Raw genomic sequence first — 20,989 nt, forward strand, 5'->3', positions numbered from 1 at the left:
TTGAAAACAAATGAAAAGTTAACAGCAAAAATAATAAAAATATATTGTATTCTGCTCACTACTTCCTGTCTGTCTCTCTTCTTTCCTTCAGAATCATGCCTTTCATGAAACTCTAGATTTGGCTTTGATTTTTCTACTCAGCTCTAGTTCTTCTCTTGTCCCCGACCTTCCTTTCTGGTCCTCATTAAGGGCTCCTCTGTCCCTGCTGGATGGCTCACCAAGGCGCTTCCTATTTCTCTGTTTCTAGGCTCCCCTCACTCTTCACTGTCCCTGGCTGATCTTTCCACCTGCCTTGGCTTCATTTAGCCTCATGTACTAATACCTCCCAAATCTATATTTGCTACCTATATTGCTTTTTAAGCTTCAGATCCATTTACTGAAAGACCTCCCAACTGATTTCCTCACCTGCAGTCCTTCCAGTTTCTAAACCAGTCTCCACATACAGAGTGGGGCAAAAGTAGGTTTACAGTTGTTAGTATGGAATCTAATACAATAATTAATAAACAATAATACAAACATAAACTCTGTATTTCACATACTCACAACTGCAAACCTACTTTTGCTCCACTCTGTATAAATTATATTTCCAAAGCTAATTCGGAGCGTACTACTTACCTGACAATAGAGAATAATTTTCAATTGCCTAATAAAGTGCACACATTCTCTGCTTTGTCTACCAATACTAGACAAATGCGTGTCTCTGAATTTGCTCTTCTTTCTCTGTGATCTTTTACTTATTTTTATTTTTAAAAATATATCTGTATTGATTTCAGAGAGTAAGGGAGAGGGAGAGAGAGAGATAGAAACATTAATGATGAGAAAGAATCATTAATTGGCTGCCTCCCGCATGACCCCTACTGGGGATTGAGCCCACAACCCAGGCATGTACCCTTGACCGGAATTGAACCCAGGACCTTTCAGTCTGCAGGCCGATGCTCTATCCACTGAGCCAAACCAACTAGGGCTGTGGTCTTGTATACAATCCACTTCCTTTATCTTCATCTTTCTTTTTAATGTAGCCAGTTTATATTTCTCACTCAGGAAGACATTCCTCATTTCCCAAGGCTGGGTTATGCCTATATTGCCCTGCAGTTATCTATTTCTCTCTCTAGCATTTATCACACTTGAAATATTTTCAGTCCCAATATATGATGAGCTCCTTAAGAGTCAGCACTGTGTCTTGTTCACTGGTGTGTGGAATAGAGATGATATGTAGTGAATGTTTTAAAAAATCATAGAATAGGGAAGTCCCCACCCACTCAGCCATGTAAAGTTCACACTGTCAAGGACACATACTCAGATAAAAATCACAGGTTTATGATAACATTCCCATCTCAGCTGTAGTCTGTGCCATTTGTTGTGCTCACTCTTCCCACAGCATCACTCATCATGCTCTTCTTCCTCCACTGCACATTCCCACCTTTGTCGGTCACGTCAGCACCTGCATAAACTTTTCTCTTCTGATTTCAGTTCTCCTAAATCATCCACCCCCAAGGCAGCCTTTGTTCACAGCATCTCCCTACCATTTATCATGTGATTTCTGTTTTTACTCCAATTAGACACCCATTGAAGTCGCCATACCCCCACACTAGACAACAATCCGAAGAGCTCCACTTACAGTTGTCTCTATGACAGCCCCCTTTTCAGATCTTCCATTCATATGCTCAGTTCCCTTACCCACTGGTTCATGCTTCTATCATCTTTGGAAAAATTACCAGAAAAACTATCCCTTCTAGTCCAGTGAATTCATTTTCCCATCTGTCTTTCAATCATTTATCTGACTTCACCATCCAGAAACCTTGTTCTTTATAAGTTGTCCCTCAAATGCAGTAGAATAACTGTTCTTTCTGTTGTTCCTCAGTGTCTGAGGATAGAACCTCTATGTTATTTATGATTCTTACATCCTCCTTAGGAGCCAAGTATGACGGTGCACTGACCACCAGGGGGCAGATGCTCTTTCAATCACCTACTCATCAATCTCCCCATCCTCACCAGGGAAGTAACCCTCCAAACTGCCCTTCTCCCATCCCACTCTTCAGGAAAACACAGTTCAATCCAGACAACCTAGATAATTATTTAGCCCTCCACCCTTCCTTGAACATTGCTATAGAGCTGTCCATTCATCTGGTACTTATTTCCTATCAATTCCTCCACATCTATAATCTCCTCTCCATCCTGAAAATTTCTGACCTAGACTTACCTCCTCGATGCCACCTTCTCAGACTCACAGTGTCTCAGTTCAATATTTCACACACAGCTTAACTTCCTTAATATATAGAATTGAATCTCAGGTCTTGCTTCATACGATGTTTATTTCCTCCTGTCCTTTGGGAGCAGAGATTCCCCTCCCTCTTTTTATATTTCCTTCCCTCAGCTACAAATTCCTCCTCCACCACTTGGGCAAATCTGCCTTTGTTCAAATGGGAATTTAAGGCGCATAGGGATATGTTTTGGCAAAGAGCCAGATGGAACAGATATATTGTTAGACACTCTGAGCATCTACGGGGGGTGGTCAGCACCAACTCAGAGGCTCTTAGCCTAAAAATTTTCATTGACCTTGCTTTTGCATTTCCCATTTCAATATTACCCTCCATACATTCACTCCCACTCTTTCTCCCCATTGTCCTTCCTATAGCATTTTTCTTTCAGGCTTCTTTCACTTATCACCTGTCTAGAGTTTATTTTTAAATCCCTAGTTTTTTTTTCTTTTTCTTTTTTTACCTCATTGCTTTCTCTTTATCCTTTCACTAATCCCAAGATCTATCATATTTATATGTCATCCTAACAGAAAGGATATATGGAAATTATCACCCCAGTCTTATTCAAAAATTTGATAAGCCTGGATTTATCTGTTCTTTGGGTCAGAATTTCAGGTCAATGTCCCCTTACTATGACCAGTAATTATAATACAGCAGTGGGTACAGAATGCTGTGGGAGTCCAGAGACCAGAAGAATAATTCTTCCTGGTATTTGTTGGGGAGGCTTTATAGACAGTCCCATTGCAGTTGGGTTTAAAACAATTGTGTGTGTGTGTATGTGTGTGTGTGTATGTGTGTGTGTGTGTGTGTGAAAGAGAGAAAGAGAGAGAGAGAGAGAGAGAGAGAGAGAGAGAGAGAGGATATTGTGAGAGCCAACTGAGACAATGAATGTGAAAGGATTTCACAAATAAGATAAAGATAAATAGTGGTGGTAATGCTTTGGAGAATTTGAGATGAGGGATAAGATGGAAACTAGATTACTAGAACCAGAGCAGAAACCAAGAAACTAAAGACTAGTATTCAGAAGATAGAAAATAGTATCAATCTGCTCAGGTTCTTCTAAAATGAGAATGACTCCCCTCTCTGAGCCAGACCTTACTTAATTTTGTGGGTCTGTTTGTTAATTGAGAAAAAGTTTCCTTTCTGAAATAGCTTTCAGTATATTCATTAGGCTGTTCAACCATGGTCACTACCACATGTCCTTTTGCTATTCCAGAGTCCCACTCAGGAAATCTCTTTACTTTTAGTTGTCATGTCTATGTAGGCTCCTCTTGACTATGGCAGTTTAGTTTTCAATCCATTGTTATATTACTTCAATTTTTAAAATGGCTTTTTGTGTGTTTTTGTTTTAAAGTGTTAAATTTTTTCTTTCATATTGTCGGAATGGGTGCTCAATGTGACTTTTTCCCATGAAATTCCAACTCTGACTTGTTGAAATGAGAGAAAGTCAGTTTCATGTAAGGAGCTCAGAGATCTGAGCACTCACTCACACAGCCAGGCAAAATAATAAATATAATTTTAGGGAAATAGAAGTTTATTTTACCCATTTTTATCTGCCACAGTTGATATACCAAGCTAATTGGTGTACAACCATCTTTAAAACTCTGGTCTATTTTGCTCTGAGGCATTCTGGACTTGGTCTGGTTCAGTAAAATGGAAAGAGTAGTTAGCATCACAAAATTATAATGTATCTTCAGCTCTTTCTGCAGATGCAAAACTTGCTTTGTTTTATGTATTTGTTACACAGTTAGAAAGACAATCCACAAATGAAAAACCTATGTAAAACACTGAGATCTATAGTATTTTGGGGGAGGAGTGGCAATACAAGAACAAAATCAATAAAATGAAAGGAGAATAAGGAAGTGATAATATTAAGAATAACTTAGGTTTCTGCCATAAGCAGCTGGATGTTAAACATACCTTTCTAGTCACATGGTAAGCATTCAATGAATATGCAGTGGCCTAAGGAAGTGATTTATGTAAAGATTTAATTTTATACATCTTGTTCAGAAATCACTGAGTTTCTTCGGTTCAAAAAGTATCTCAATGTAATGACAAGTAGAGACTAGAAAGCCCATTCAGTGAAATAGAATACTATATAATAAAACCCTAGTATGCCAATTGACCAAACAGCAGAACGACTGGTCACTATGACGTGCACTGACCACCAGGGGGCAGATGCTCAAAGCAGGAGCTGCCCCCTGGTGATCGGTGTGCTCCCACAGGGGGAATGCTGCTCAGCCAGAAGCTGGGCTGGCAAGCGTAACGGTGGTGGCAGGAGCCTCTCCTGCCTCTGAGGCATTGCTAAGAACCCCTTGGAGGATGTCCCAGACTGTGAGAGGGCGCAGGCTGGGCTGAGGGACCACCCCCTCCAGTGCATGAGTGTTGTGCACCGGGCCTCTAGTATGATATAACAATCCAGAAAAACCCTCACCTGATGGAGGAGTTGGGGCTGGGGAACTGAATGCATCAAAATGGGAGGGCATTGAAAGCCTGATACTCATATCTGCCCAACAACCATATCACATGGAACTCATCAGTGTCCCTAAACAATCGACTGTCTTATCTCCAAATATTCACATAACTATCTCATGGGATCCAGAATTTAAAGGGTCACCAGCACACCATTCTTCCAAGTAACCTGGAGCCTAGCTACAGTGTCTATAAATGACTCATCGACATAGGCCATACCCTGAAGAATCTCAGCACTCCCTGGTTTCTCTCCTGAGTCTAAAACTCTGAATCATATCCCATGTGCATGTGATTAAGATTAAAAAAAAATGTTAATGTAAACATTTATTATAAATACTGATGATATTGACTGGGGAGTAGAGTCCCTGGAATCCCTCTAGGTTTTAGGCCCCTCATTTTTCAGCCTCTTCATCCCCTGAGAAAACCAATAAAAGATAAAAAGGCTATGCTCTGCAGGTGTGTCTCATCCCCAGCTAGAATTAAATGTCTTTCTCCCTGTGCCTCACCTGCTCCGTACCCTTTCCTTCTTTCTTTTTCTATGTTCCCCCCACCCCACCCCCCAGTTGTGTTATGTTCCCTTCTGTATCTCTGTTCTCATCCTGGAGTTATCCTCTTCCAGCCATCTACTGGCTTTCTAACCCAGCACCAACATCAAAACTAGTTGTCTGTGAGTATTATCTGAATGTGGTAATGGTGATAGTGGGAGAAGTCTTGGGAAAGCAGAATGAGAAAGAACAGGCAGTGTTAAAGGACCTTGTGGTCGGCAGAATAATATAGCCCCTCAAAGATATACACAACCAAATCTCTGGAACCTGTACATGTTATTTATATGGCAAAGAAAATTTATGTAGATAATCAGCTGATTTAAAATAAAGGTATTATACTGAATTATCTGGGTGATTCCAGTGTAATCACAATGGTCTTTAAAAGCAGAAGAAGGAAATAGAAAAGTTTAGAGTCAGAGAGATATGAAGTCACATTTCTAAAAAGTTTAGAGGAAGATTAAATCTACTGTTATTACCTTTGAAGATGGAAGAAGAGTCAATAAGCCAAGGGAATATATATATATATATTTTCAGCAGTGACTGACTTGAAATATCAGTTTTCTACTGAGACTGTATTACTGGTTATTCTATGTGAAATCTTGCCTTTTTCCATGCTGGAAGAAACACATGGAGACAGAAATTATATTCTCAAGAAGAGTTCTTAATCATTAATGCAGGGTTGGCCACATATCTGGGAAAAAGACTTCAAGAGAATAGTAAAAATAATGCGAAGCTTAATACAAACATCTGATTGTTTGGTAAATATATGTATAACCCATGAACACAGATGATAGTGTGGTGAAGGCCTGGGAGGTAGGTTTGGGGTGGAGGGATTAAAGTGGGATATCTGTAATACTTTCAAAAGTAAAGATATATTTTAAAAAAGAACTGCGATTGCACAAGCAGGGCAATAGAGACATGGTTTAGTAAAACTGGAGAAAGTTTCCTGGAGACATTAACACTTGTCAGGGTCAGAGCAATGAGTAGAATTTAGTCATAGTGAGAAAAGACAAGATTGCATCTAAGGAAAAAGCAGCAATACAAGCAATGGGGTGTAGGAATGATGGAGAAATAAGGGGAGTCCTCTATGAATACATTTTAGGGAAGAATGTGAGACACATTCATATAGGTAGTACCACTCTATATAGGGAAGGTATTGACTGTAAAATAGGAAATAAAAATAATTGTTGGCACAACAGGTGCAATTACATGCTTTTAAGCAATGTGAGTGTTTTGGTAATTTTATATTTTAAAGAGATCAATATGGTAGCATCAGAAGAGAAGGGTTTGCAATATATTGAAAGAACCAAAATTCTTTTTTAAAAAGTGTTTTTATTGATTTTAGAGAGAGGAAGGGAGCGGGAGAGAGAAACACTGGTTGGCTGCCTCCTGCAGGCCCCCTACTGGGGATCAAGCCCACAACCCTGGCATGTGCCCTGACCAGGAATGGAACTGGTTTCTTCTTGGTGCATGGGATGATGCTCAAACAACTGAGCCACACCAGCCAGGATAGAACCAAAAGTCTTATTCTATGGTTCCAATTAGTGAGTAAGATGATTTGAGTAGATGAGGAAGTAGAGAAGAAAAGAAGTAGGCCGATCAAACAGGGATTTCAAATAAGGATCATAAGAGCTGGAAGATGAGAGATAGGGGCTGAAGGAGGAAGAAGGGTTACCACCAACTCTCAGATCACTATGTTCTAGCAGTGGGAGAACAATGTGATGACATATGGGGTAGCTGATCAGGAAGTTGGCAGGTAGAAGAAGATAATGAGCCTTGGAACACTATTTATGAGTTGAAAAAGAATATTTAGATAGATTGTCTTCCAGATATTGAAGAGGTGGGAGTAAATTCTGAGCAGTAGTAGATTGAGTCCTAGTGATACATTGGCATTAAAAAAATGCAGATTTTTTAATTAACACATGGCCCCTTATTTATTTAAATGGATATTCTTTAGATTTGTGTCAAGTAGGATATTTAATACATCTTTGAGAAACCTCAAACTGAGTTATTTGGTGAGAGCAAGACAACCTTGGAATTTTAATTGACAACAAAGGACCAATATGCTCCTAGGTCATAGTTCTAGTGGGACATGGTTCCAATATAGTAATAATACAGTTATGGTAAGGTAATATTTATACATGGGTAATAATTAAGGTTTTGGGGAAACTTTTAGTAAATGCTGTAGAGGTTGTGAGAAGAAGTAGATTGCATTTTTTCTTCTAGTGTTTGTTAAGAGATAGGACAGGAGGTATCCCAGTGATGGAAAAGACTTAAAAAAGGATTTTGTGAACAGTCAGTCCCCAGAATTAAATGTGGTATTTTGTCCTCAGGGAATGACAATCAACATGATGACCACATTGAATTTGACAACTTTTAATCCAGACTCCTTCATTTTGGTGGGGATCCCAGGCCTAGAGCAGTTTCACATCTGGATTGGAATTCCTTTCTGTACCATCTATCTTGTGGCCCTTGCAGGTAATGGCATTCTTCTCTACCTCATCACTATGGACCGCAGCCTCCATGAACCCATGTTCTTCTTCCTCTCCATGTTGGCCTCTACAGACCTCATATTGTGCAATACATGTGTCCCCAAAATGCTTGGCATATTATGGTTGAAAGCTCAGAAAATCACATTTTCTGGCTGCCTCACCCAGTTGTTCTTTCTCCACTTCAGCTTCTTTCTGGACTCAGCCATATTATTGGGTATGGCATTTGATCGCTACCTGGCCATTTGCTCCCCCTTGAGGTACAGCAGTGTCTTGACACCTAGAACAATTGTCAAGATCTTGGTAGGCATTGTTGGTCGGAGCTTTAGTATCATTTTGCCTGTTGTTTTCCTGGTGAAGCGTTTGCCCTTCTGCAGGACACGTACCATCCCTCACACATACTGTGAGCACATAGCGGTGGCCCGGCTCTCCTGTGCTAGTATCTCCATCAATATCTGGTATGGCTTTACTATGCCTCTAATGGCGATTATGTCAGACCTGATCCTCATTGGTATTTCCTACACTCTCATTCTTCGTGCTGTTTTTCACCTTCCGTCTAGAGATGCCCGCCAGAAAGCTCTCAGCACCTGTGGGTCTCATGTCAGTGTCATTCTCATATTCTACACATCAGCCTTGTTCTCTGCCCTTACACATCGCTTCGGCCACAACATCTCTCTCGCCTTTCACATCATGTTTGCTAATCTCTATGTAGCAATCCCTCCTGCACTCAATCCCATCATTTATGGTGTAAAAACAAAGCAGATCAGGAACAAGGTTGTCCTTCTACTCTTTCCTAAAGGGAACAGTGACCTGGGGATGAGGACATAGAAAATGAGATTGTGAAAAGTCAAGTAATTATATTTATTTAATATAATTTATTTTTCAGACAGAGAAAAACAAATACCATATGATTTCACTTATATGTGAAATATAAAGAACAAAATAAATAAAACAGATGCAGGGAACAAACTGATAGTTGCCTGATAGGAGCGGGGCTGGGGGCTTGGTGAAAAATATGGGATTAAAAAGTACAAATAGGTAGTTAAAAAATAGTCATGGGAATGCAAAAATCAGCATAGGGAACACAGTCAATAATATTGTAATAACTAAAATATAAAGAACAAAATAAATAAACAAAACAGAAACAGACTCATAGATGCAGAGAACAAACTGATATTTGCCTGATAGGAGAGGGGCTGGGGGCTTGGTGAAAAATATGGGATTAAGAAGTACAAATAGGTTGTTAAAAAATAGTCATGGGGATGCAAAAACCAGCATAGGGAACACAGTCAATAATATTGTAATAACTATGCATGATGTCAGATGGCTGCTAAAATTATGGGTGGGGATCACTTTGTAAATTACATAATTGCCTAACCATTATGCTGTACACTTGAAACTAATATAAAGTAATGTTGAATGTTGACTGTAATTGAAAAATAAAATAGAAACCACAATGACAACACAAAATAGAGTTTCTTATGTAAATCACTAGCAGAAAGCCCTCCAATAATGGATCCAATGGTTATAAATTTCAAGACTTCATTTCTCTTGGAGAAAATAATTGATAGAATTAAAGAAAGAGAGGTAAGAATTATTCAAGTCTCAAGAAAATGATAGGCATCAGATGGAAGTATCCTAATTTTCTACCATCAAAAACATAAATGCACAAAATTTTTACTCTTTCTTTGGTCCCTGTATCATGTTTCAATTTTCTCTCCTTAAAATAAAAGAAAAGCTGGTACTTAACTCATAGTCTTGTTGTGAGGTTAAATTTGTCTAACATACAGTCAACTCATAAATTCAATAATCATCAGTATAGTGAAAAGTCTAAATAAAGCCCACTCCCAATTCTTTCTCTGTCCTACATAGTTAATTCTCTATTTGATAACTTCTCTTGACTATCCCATTTTCAAAATCTACATGAAAAAAATACCATCTGTTTCTCTTCCTTTCTTCATGATCAACACATCAACACATTCTCTCTATATTAACTAAATGGTACAAAAGTCAACTAGTTTCTCATGTCAAAAATCTGTTTGTTTATGTATTTATTTATTTATTTTCTTTAATTATTTCAAACTTAATTTACTATTGATTATGCCTTCTTAATATCCTTAAATTCATTTATGTTTCACATTAAAATGTGATCACTACTTTATCTCTGCCATGGATTTTTCTCAGCAGCCTCCTTTAAGAATTTGCTATCTTCACTTTTTTCTCTCCCATCTAATTTTTCACTCAAAAACTAGAGTGCTATTACTCTAAACTTCAACTAGATTATGTCAGTCCTTTACTTAAAATCATTGAACATCATTGAACAGTTACTCATCTTGCTTAGAATAAAACCCCAAAATTCTAACATATCTTCAAAGACCTTTATCACATGATTGGTGCTAAATATTTATTGCTTGCACTGACCTTACATCATGCTAAGTGAAAAAAGCCGTCACAAAAGGCTGACATATTGTATGGTTCCGTTTTTGTCAAAAGTTCAAGAAAAGGCACATCCATACTGACAGAAAGTTAATTAGTGTTGCCAGGTTATTGGTGGAAGGTCAAATAAAGAGTGACTGCTTAGCCCAGCCAGCATGGCTCAGTGGTTGAGTGTCGAACTATGAACCTGGAGGTCACAGTTCAATTCGCTGTGTGGGTACATGCCCAGGTTGTGGGCTCTATCCCCAGTGTGGGGCATGCAGGACACAGCCGATCAATTATTCTCTCTCATCATTGATGTTTCTATTTCTCTCTCTCCTTCTCCATTCCTCTCTGAAATAAATAAAAATATATTTTAAAAAAGAGTGCTTAATGAGTATGGGGTTTGTTTTAAGGGTGATGAAAATGTTCTGCAATTAGATAGTGGCATTAGTTGTACAACATTGTAAATGTACTAAAAACCAGTAAATTACACATGGTAAAATGGTTAAAATGGTGAATTTTATGTTATGTGAATCTTACCTTAATAAAGACGTTTAAAAATATGCTCAATATATGCAAATTATATATGAAGAGCCTATAGTAATAAGTGTGCCTGATTCCAAAGTCTCTGTTCTTATCCACTCATAATCCTACCTCTCAGTGAGGCAGGATTTCTCTATATTGACTTCAGTCCTTCACATCTGAGTTAAACCAGCGCTGAAATTTTCAGGCTCACCCTAATCTCAGTATGTCAGGCCTAATAAGAGCTGCAATCAGTGATGTGCTGGAGCTTTTCATACTGACTCATAAGAGCAAAGTGTTAAATTTTTAAGAATTTTGCCAGGAAGTCACTTGAAATCAGTCATAGTGGAAGTGTCTACACATTGTGACTCAGCAAATCTTCAAATCAAACCCCCAAAAGTTAGTTATTAAGCATTCACCAGCACACCACTGGCTTTTGAAGTTCACTCACCAGCCTGGGTGTGGCCCTGGTCATGATGTCTTAACTTAGAACTTGAGCTTCAGCCACTACTGGGCTCTTTTCTTCTGACCTGTGACTTTTATGTTCCCTGGTCATTTTTCCCCCAATGACCCTTCATATACCTAAGCCTGATGATATTGTTGGGATGGGGGAGGAACACATTACTGTGATTTAGATAGGCTAATTTAGGTATGTGTATTTATGTGGCTACAGGGAATAGAGTGGGAAGGAGAGACAAGGATGGGCATAGGGACGGCAGCCACCCAAGACTTACAGGGTTGAGAAGACTATTTATACTGGAAGTTTGAAATGATCCCATGTTGGGTCTTAAATATTCATGTTATCAATTTTATCCTGAATGTACACAAGTATTCTGGATCAGGGACAGATTATCATTATTCACATAAAAAGCAAATAATAATTGTGTGGTCCCTCACACCCAATTCTTAGCTCCAGGGCTATACAATGAAGTCCAGGTCAAATGTCATATGAATATAAAGTCAAGAAATTAGGAGAACTGTATTTTCTCTGATTATAAAATCCAGAGAGACTGCTCCTGCTCTACCTTCCCTTCTTCTGAGAAAGTTTCTTCGGAGACTGACGGGAAATAAATCTCTTTGGGGAAAAGATAAGACCATTGTCTTTATCTCTAAAACCCAGCCAAGTCTCCATGCTTCTGGAGTTTAGTTAATCTCTCTGGAGTCCTCTCACTATCTATAGTTATCTCATTCACTATAGTTATTCGTTAATTTCCAAAAACCTGGTCTTAGCTCAGGATTCCAAGATTTTGACAAAATTTATTCAGAAAGTCCGACTTTGGAAAAACACAAAAATGTATTTTCTCTACATCCCACAATAGGCCAGAAATCTGAGCAGACAGCTGAAAAGAAAGAAGTTCCATGGTTATGGAGCAAGGTAAAATTTCTTTGAAAATTTCCATAGGGGATTTTGAAGGATTGAGTACCTGCACCTGAATTATGCCTGTCTGTGTCATCCTCTGTCTTAATGGGTGATGCAACCTAACTGGTTTGGCTCAGTGGATTGAGCACCGGCCTGAGGACTAAAGAGTCCCAGGTTAGATTCCAGTCAAGGCCATGTACCTTGGTTGAGGGCAAATTCCCAGTAGGGAGTGTGCAGGAGGCAGCTGATCGATGTTTCTCTCTGATTGATGTTTCTAACTCTCTATCCCTCTCCCTTCCTCTCTATAAAAAAAATCAATAAAATATATTTTAAAAATAAATAAATAAAGTGGATAATGCACATCTGATAGGCTGCTTCACTGTAGGTAGATGAACCCTGGTGGGAAAATAAAGAAGGAGGGAGCTAGAAGGACTTTGTCGTAGACAAAGGACAGGGTTTTTGCTTTGTTTGTTCTTAACCTTTGACCATAAGGAGGGTGAAAGCTCATACCAGAGAACATAATGACATTAATGACAGTGACACAACACATTTGTACAGAATTTTATAGTTTCTGAAGTGCTTTAGCATCTACTCTTTTATTGGATCTTCATACAACAATCCTGTAAGATAGATGTTAAAAAGTTTAAAAAGAGGAGGGCTGTATAGGACACCCAGCATCCAAGGCAGATTATATCTCCCAATGCTTTACTTAATTATCTTGTACTTTTTTTAATCTTCCAAAACCATGTACTTACAGCAGTAAATGTAATTTCATTTGTGTGCATGGTGCTATCTCGCATGACCAGGTATGCACATTTGTATAACAAGACTGTCAAGTCTTTTGTGAATAAGATGAGCTAGAAGGGAGCCTTGGTGTTTCCCCAATTTGTACACAATGTTGGTGTTTACTCATTCTAATTTATATTCATCATAGCTGTTGGGGAGGACTCAGAGATCTAAAATTTGAATAGCAGATAGAAATAGAGATGTTATGTTATTAAATACTGCAGAACCTTATGGGCATGCAAAAATAGAAGTTTGTTAATACTCTGATTTTCAGGAACCTAGTTACCTCTGAGATAAGGAACTCATGCAATTTCGATCATCCCTAAAAAAAAATAGACTAATTTCACAGCAAGTACAGTCTATCCTGAATGAAAACTGTTTTTCCTCTTTTCTAATAGGACCTTTCCTTCTGGCCTATAAGAAACCACAGTGCTACCCAGTCAAACTCAGCAATACTTCCCTTTTGAAGAAAATACAAGGGCCACTCGTTCACGAATTTGTTTGGTCTTTACTCCATAGATAACTGGGTTCATCATGGGGGGAACAAGAACATACAGATTGGCCAGCAGGATGTGGACATGCTTGGGGATTTTTCTGCCAAAGCGCTGAGCAATGACAGTGAAAATCCCTGGAAGGTAGAACATGAGGATGACACAGACATGGGAACCACAGGTGCTCAGCGCTTTCATCCGAGCATCATGGGATGGCAGCCTGAAGACTGCCTGCAGAATAAGCCCATAGGAGACGACGATTGTCACCATATCTAGCATAACACTGAGCAATGGCACAGAGATTCCATACCAAATATTGATGGTGATATCAGCACAAGCCAGCTTTGCCAGCCCCATGTGTTCACAGAATGTGTGGGCAATGATGTTTGTCCGGCAGAAGGGCAGGCGTTTCACAAGGAAGACAATAGGGAAAACAGTTGCAAAACCCCTGAGCACTACAGCACCCCCTATTTTGCCAATGACACCATGGCTAAGAATGGTGGTATACCTTAGTGGGTAGCAGATGGCTACATAGCGGTCAAAAGCCATGGCCAAGAGAATGCCTGACTCCACTACAAAGGCAAAATGCATAAAGAAGAGCTGGGTTACACAACCTCCAAAGGAGATGTCCACGTCATCAAACCAGAAGATGCTCAGAGCTTTGGGTACTGTGGATGTGGATAGGATCAGATCCCAAAAAGCAAGCAAGGAGAGGAAGAGGTACATGGGTTCATGGAGACTGCGTTCCACTGCCACCACGTAGATCAGGATTCCATTTCCTGCCACGGCCACCAGGTACATCAGGCAGAAGGGGATGGAGATCCACATGTGTAGCTCCCTCAGTCCAGGGATGCCAATGAGGACAAACATATCGTAATTGAGAGTGGAATAGTTGGGAGCTGACATGCTTGAATTATGGTATGAAATGCTCATCACTTATCTGTAAGGAGAAAGAACGTTAAAGAGCTAGTTTGTCACACCCAACTAGTGTATATTTATTAAATCTCAGTGGGCTCAGATCTGCTATAGAAAATCTCAGTTAATGAGTTTCTAACTACTCAGAGGTTTTAATTACAGACCTAAATGTGTGCAATGATCTGTTTTGCAGAGAAAGATTCCAAAGTTTCAAAGTAGGATCAAAGAATTTTTAAAAGATGTTTCCAAAGACAATCTATCAGTAGGCACTATTTTCTCACACAATTGACACAAACTTAAAATGATAGTCATACAAAATGGTAAAACTCATGATAGGCAATTTTATTCTCTGACTAAACATTTTAAGACAAGAAAAAATAATGAATTTTTATAAAGGACATAAAAAATTAATAGAAACACAAAGTTTTGTTTCTTATTGAACTAAACAACAGTTCTGTTATCCAGTACACACATTTATCTAATAAACTGCTTTTTATTTGCTATTCTTTTATTTTTTTTGTTATTCTTTTTTTTAATTAGGCATTTAACATATTCAAAAGGTTGATGCATTGTGTTTGTTAAACTTAAATAACTACATAGATCATAAATGAAATGTGGATCTTGCTCTAATTCTAGTAATTTTTCCATCTCATTTTTCACGGTTGCCTAATCAACTATTGATTTATTGATTATTAAGAATCTATTGATCACCTATCATGTGTACAAAAAGACATCAACATGTGCATAAAAGGGGAAAAGGAGTTCAAAGCCTATAAAATAAATATCCTATAACATAAGATATTAAAAAGCCTATAACATAGGGTTATAGTCTATGTGAACCAAGGTGTTGATATAAGTGTTTTCTGTTTCTATGTTTAATAAATTATTACCTGTTGATTACAGATATATTTTTGAAGTTGTATTATCATTATCACTACAGTTAGGGATGCTGCTACTTGAGAATGAGTGGTGCTTCAATGTAGCACTTAGTGAGTACTTGTCCTGAAAGTTAGGATGAGATTCTGTACTAGAGTTTACCCAGATTATTCAAAAATATTACATTTCTATCCCAAAGTCTTCTTTATTAATACATCCCAACTTTATTACTTTAAAGAAGCATGATCAGAAATAAGTAATGAGCAATTCAAAAATTAAATCATAAATAAAAGTGGATACAACCACTTCTTATTTAAACTCTTCGTAAAATAGACTTGATATTTCTTTATTTATTTTTAATTTAATTTTTAAAATTGTTGACAGTATTACTGATGTCCCACATTCCTCTCTCATTTACCCCTTCATTCAATCTCTCCCCCCACACCCATCCCAGGCCTTCATCACACTATTGTCTGTGTCCATGGGCTATGCATATATGCATATATGTTCTTTGGTTAATCTCTTTCTGTCCCCCCCACTCCCCTCCCCTCTTAGATCTTTCAGTCTGTTCCTTGTATCAATGTCTCTGGAACTATAAACTGACAAGATATATTTATAACTTTTTAAAGTTGTGTGTGTGTGTGTGTGTGTGTGAATTTGAATAAAATTAGTAAGCAAAGAAATTTTGTCCTTCAGGGAACACAGTACAGTTGATCTCCTCAAATCTCTCCTCCCAGAGACTTTGTGAAACCCTCCTACCTCATGCTAAATGGATTTCATCACTGAAAAAGGAACTTATGATGAAACAAACTATACTCTTTAAAGAAGATAGAAATAAAAATCCCAACCTTTGAAATAGCCTAAAAATTAATAAATAATCTTCATTACAAAGTAAATTAATTTTCTCATTAACAAAAAACAACACACTTTTTATTCAGTATCAAGAAAGAGAGACCTGCCCAAAGAAATGCTGTTTAAAAATTTACCATTTATTATTAAATAAAAACGAGATCACAAAAACATGTTATACTTGGTGTCATTGTGGAACAAATAGCATATTTTCATAGGTAGGCTGCCTAGTAGATAAAATGTAGAAATATAACTATTATATCTGGGCATTGAACTAATGAATCACTTTATCTGAGAATTTTTCTATCATATGGAAAAATATTTTACTATTGTCAAATATATGACAATAATTTGTTGAAGTTTGTTTCATTATTAAATTGAGTGCTAAAAATTTGGACTTTCATTAGAAGTTATTTAATTCATATCACCAATCCTTAAAGGAATGTCCACAGTAATTTAATTTTCTGTTGGACTAGCTCCAGGTTCATGAAGCATTAGGAGTTGTCCTCTGAAGTGTGTGGTATTGATTATTAGCACTTGAAATTTTTGGTGTGCCATAAATGGGCAAAGAAAAGGGAGATACAGTTACCAAAGAATAGTGGTACATATGGAACAATATATACTTGTTCTTTATTTCATATTAAGACATCTTCCTAATGTTATTTACAGTTATTAAAACTGTAAATAATGTTATTAAAACTAGGGCTTTTTTTTTCTTACAAAGATTAACTTGCTGGGCATAAAACAAACAAAACATCTCTGATGTGGTGTCTCAAGCTTTTAAAGTAGAAGAAGCTGTATGTATCAGGCAAGACTTAATAGGTAACTAAAAAGTTAAAGTCAGGATTTAGCCACCCATAGAGAGAAGATTTGAGAAGCACTCACAGCATCCCTAACTTCCCTAACCTATGGAGAGCTCCCTTTCCCCAAACTACCCACCCAGGCACATCTCAGATCAGGAGTTCTACCCTAGCTGGTTTGACTCAGTGGATGGAGCGCTGGCCTACGGATCTAAGGGTTCCGGGTTCAATTCCAGTCAAGGGCACATACCTCGGTTGCAGGTTCTTCTGGTGTGCAGGAGGCAACCAGTCGATGTGTTTCTCTTACATCGATATTTCTTTCTGTCTTTCCCTCTCTCTTCCACTCTCTCTAAAAATCAGTGGAAAAATATCCTCTGGTGAGAATTGAAAAAAAAAGAAAAAAAAAAAGATTAGAACACTTTCTTGAAATAGACCCTATTGTGGTGAAGGCTTGGGAAGGGTGGGTGTGGGGAGGAAGGGGTCAATGGGGGAAAAAAAAAAACAAAAACAAAGGGGACCTCTGTAATACTATCAACAATAAAGATACATTTAATAAAAAAGCCTATTTCATCCAGGGGCCCCAGACTGCTGACGTTCTCCTCATATGTGTGTCTGTGAGTAGAAAACTAGAAGGAGATCATCACAGCTGCAAAATATCACTGAGAAAGTGGACATTATTCCTGGGAAAGAGCACCAGAGGCTGAACCTAGGGGTAGGGAAAAACCACTGCAGGGGCAGCAGGGGGGATGTAGACCCAGAGAATGAGAAGCATGGGGAAGGTAGTCAAAAAAGTACACTTTACCTCCTCTCCTGACCACCTGACCAGTGCACCGACACAGGAACGCCTTTTTGCAGTCTGCGTGGTGACAGTAACTGCTACGTGTCTGTGTGTCTGAGTTCCCTGGAAATGTTCCACCAGCTATGTGTGCAGCCTAGTTCACTCACCAGCATCCATTCCCTCAGTCACGGAAGGGAGACTCCCCACAGTACAGAATGAGCCTGAGAATACTTATTGCTCCTGGAAAGTCCGAAGGGAGTGACCTCAGGGACTTGGTGCCTGGTCCTGCCCCCAGCTAAATTGCAGACAGGGACAAATGAGTCAAGAAAATACTATACTTCATTCCTTTTCGGCTGCACTGCCAATAACACCTTAATTGTTCATGTACTGAGCAGTGAGCCCATAGAGGTGTCTAGGGCACAGACCTTAAAGGAGCACTTAAGACCCTGAGGGTCCATGCCCCCTTAATTTTGCGTCCTAGGCATCTCACTAGCCTCGTGTTACTCTCAGCTCTGGAGAGAACATTATTCAATTCATTCCTGTGACCTTTGAGCATACCTAGCTCCACATCATCTCTGCCTGGACTACAGTGAAAGTGCTCAAACTAATTTTTCTGTCTTTAAAGCTTTACTCCAAGTGCATTTCACTTCATTCCAGTAGGAAGTCCTCATGACAGCCAGAATGAACTTTATAATATGTCAATTTCACTCTGTCACACTCCCTGGTGAAACCTTCCATTAACCCCTTCATCCCTTAGCTTTTGGAATAAGACCCAACCAAGTTTGAAGGCACAAGAAACAAGTTCCTGCTCACCTCCCAAACTCTTCTGATTTCCTCCTTCCCTCTTAGCCTCAACCGCATCCAGGGTGTGTGCATGTCCAGGTGCAGACAGTTCTCCAACTCTCGCTATGTTCTCATTTGCTTCTGCACATTTGAAATATTCTCTCTGCCTAACATGTTTCTATTACCATGGTTTGCCTTGAAAACTCCTATTTTTCCTTTAAAAGACAGCTCCAGTATAAACTTTTTGACCATCCTGCTCTCTTTCCTAACTATATCAGAGCCCTCTACTGTGTCCTCACAGCTCCTTGTTTTTTTTTTCTTATTTCTTGTCACTCTGTACTGAAATTGCCTGCTTCTGTGTGTGTTTTTCCCACTAATCAGTGATCTCCTTGAGGATTGTAAAAATCACCTTAGCCATATCTGCATCCACAGCATCTGTTGCACAGTAATTAGAAGAAGATAAAACTTAAGAAGTCTACTGTCATGTAATGTCCCAAACAATTTGCAAAGTGCCTTACATAGAACATCACAATCAATCCTCCGACTTATGATACAGGTAAGATCTCCATGTATACATGGACATATGAGGAATGGTGGACTTGGTAAATTGCAGCCAGTAGTCAGTGTTTTGCCCTAAGTTCTTTCCTCTTAATCCCATCTTCCATGCTGTCCTGCAGACTGCCTCAACCTGTAAGTGCATAAAGAAATAAATGGCAAACTGGGGCAGAGGACATGTTAGCGCAATACCAACTTTCAAGATAATTTCTTGAATAAGCTATTTACATACTAAAAAAGATTTCATTGCCCATAACTTTTATACTTCTTTTTTTTTTTACAGTGAATAGTTTTTATATTTAGAATTCACCAACTGGACTCAGTTTAGATGTCCCAATTTTGTTTGCATCATTCAAAGCATCATAGTTGGCAGCCAGTCAAACATATGCTTTCTTTTCTTCATCAGGTCTGATCAGGGTGTTAACTTTGGCTACTCCATGACATAGAGTTTCTTCACAGCCTATTTGATCTGACACTTGTTGGCTTTGACACCCACATGAACATACATGTATTGTTGTATTCTATCTTCTTCCTGGCTTGCTTGGCAATCAGGGGGAAACTGATGATGGCATAGTGGTCAAGCTTGTTTCTCCTACGGACTCTCTTCTGAGGATATTTTGGGCTGCCTTAGGGGCTGCAGTATCATGGGTAGGTGATGTGCAGATCTCTCTGTGTGTGTGTGTGTGTGTGTGTGTGTGTGTGTGTGTGTGTGTGACAGTAAGAATTTTATTATAAATCTGGTGTTACTGCATATTAGCCCTGATCAAATAAGCTATATTCTAGAGGATTCAGTTTCACATTTGTAAAATATATGAAATTTACCTGATGTATTGTTGTGAAAATTAAACAACAATATGTTTTCAATAACTCTGTCATTGCTAGCACATATTTAGTTATCAAATATGCTGTCTATTCATTTTTTTGTTTGTCTCTCACTGTGACTGAAATAAATGATTTTAAGAATACATATTAGTTCACTTTCAACTTTATTATTCTTTTTTTTTCAAGAAATAAGATAACATGATGAAAGAATTGTGGAATCTAATAACCAAAATAATCTGACAAAAAAAATGGAACCAGAAACATGGAACAGACAGGCCAGTGCCCAGGGAAGGCAGATGGGGGTGACTGGATAAAGAAGGTTAGGGGAGTAGCTAAAGAACATATATGCATACCCCAGGCATACCCCATGGACACAGACAATAGATTGGTGATGGTCAAGAGAGGGGGTTGCGGGTGTGCGTGGAGGTGGGCAAAGGGGGACACTTGAAATAATGTTAACATTAAAAATTTTTAATAAAAATTATTATTCACAGAATTGCAGTAAGTATAAGAAGTACAATTGTGGGATTTCTTAACAATAGTGTAGGTAAGTGTTTTGTTGCCCAGGTTAGCCTTATTTTTGGAATAAACTGCAAGTTTTCAGGAAGAAAGAGAAACATCAGTTCTTCCCCTCCAATGAGATAGCAGAGACATTATTTCTGCAATGGATATTCCCACCAACTCAGAACTTGTGAAATCTCCTTGTATTTTGGCATTTTTATTCTCAAATCTGTCCCCAAGGAAGTAAAACTTTAAATAAACAAACAAATAAACAAACAAACAAACAAGTAAGTAAAATGGGCTGTCTTGTCAATTATTATCTGTTCTGATCCCTGTATATCCATAGGAATTTCTAAATTTCTAAATTTCTCACTTTGGATGATCTTTGATGTAACAAAGGATTGCAAGGTGAATATTCTCTCTCTCTCTCTCTCTCTCTCTCTCTGTCTGTGTGTTTGAAATTGATCTTCTAAAATTTCCCTTTTATCTCTGCCTTCCTTTTACCACATTACTATGATGACTGATGCTATGACTTACTAGTAATACTCTTTAATTATTGACAAATCAACTCCAGGGACATTCATGTGTTTTCAGTAACTGGAATCCCAGTCCTCCAATTCAAGATGAAGTCCCTAGTTACAAGGAAAAAAAGACCTGAATTTTTAGATACAGCACTTTGCAGGTCCTAGACACCACTGTCAAGACTGCTCAAGCTCTGCTTCTGATATCCCCCCTCTCTCTGCCACTCCCCCCCCCCCCCCCCCCCCCC

The 20,989-nt window shown here is 38.5% G+C and overlaps 2 protein-coding genes across 2 annotated transcripts; one reads left to right on the forward strand and one right to left on the reverse strand.

Annotated features, from left to right (window-relative positions):
* Positions 1 to 7,623: 7,623 nt before the first annotated feature.
* On the forward strand, positions 7,624 to 8,592 carry LOC102247426 (olfactory receptor 52H1). Its single transcript, XM_005860827.1, has one exon. The coding sequence runs from the start codon at positions 7,624 to 7,626 to the stop codon at positions 8,590 to 8,592; it is 969 nt and encodes a 322-aa protein (XP_005860889.1).
* A 4,704-nt stretch (positions 8,593 to 13,296) lies between these two features.
* On the reverse strand, positions 13,297 to 14,247 carry LOC102247708 (olfactory receptor 52B2). Its single transcript, XM_005860828.1, has one exon. It carries the CDS (start codon positions 14,245 to 14,247, stop codon positions 13,297 to 13,299), a length of 951 nt encoding a protein of 316 aa, XP_005860890.1.
* Positions 14,248 to 20,989: the final 6,742 nt, after the last annotated feature.

This window comes from Myotis brandtii, unplaced genomic scaffold, assembly GCF_000412655.1.
Source record: "Myotis brandtii unplaced genomic scaffold, ASM41265v1 scaffold1405, whole genome shotgun sequence".
Taxonomy (NCBI): domain Eukaryota; kingdom Metazoa; phylum Chordata; class Mammalia; order Chiroptera; family Vespertilionidae; genus Myotis; species Myotis brandtii.

Bases quoted from the DNA above. Each gene is read 5' to 3' on its own strand.
- LOC102247426 (XM_005860827.1), top strand. From the start codon at position 7,624: ATGATGACCACATTGAATTTGACAACTTTTAATCCAGACTCCTTCATT.
- LOC102247708 (XM_005860828.1), bottom strand. From the start codon at position 14,247: ATGTCAGCTCCCAACTATTCCACTCTCAATTACGATATGTTTGTCCTC.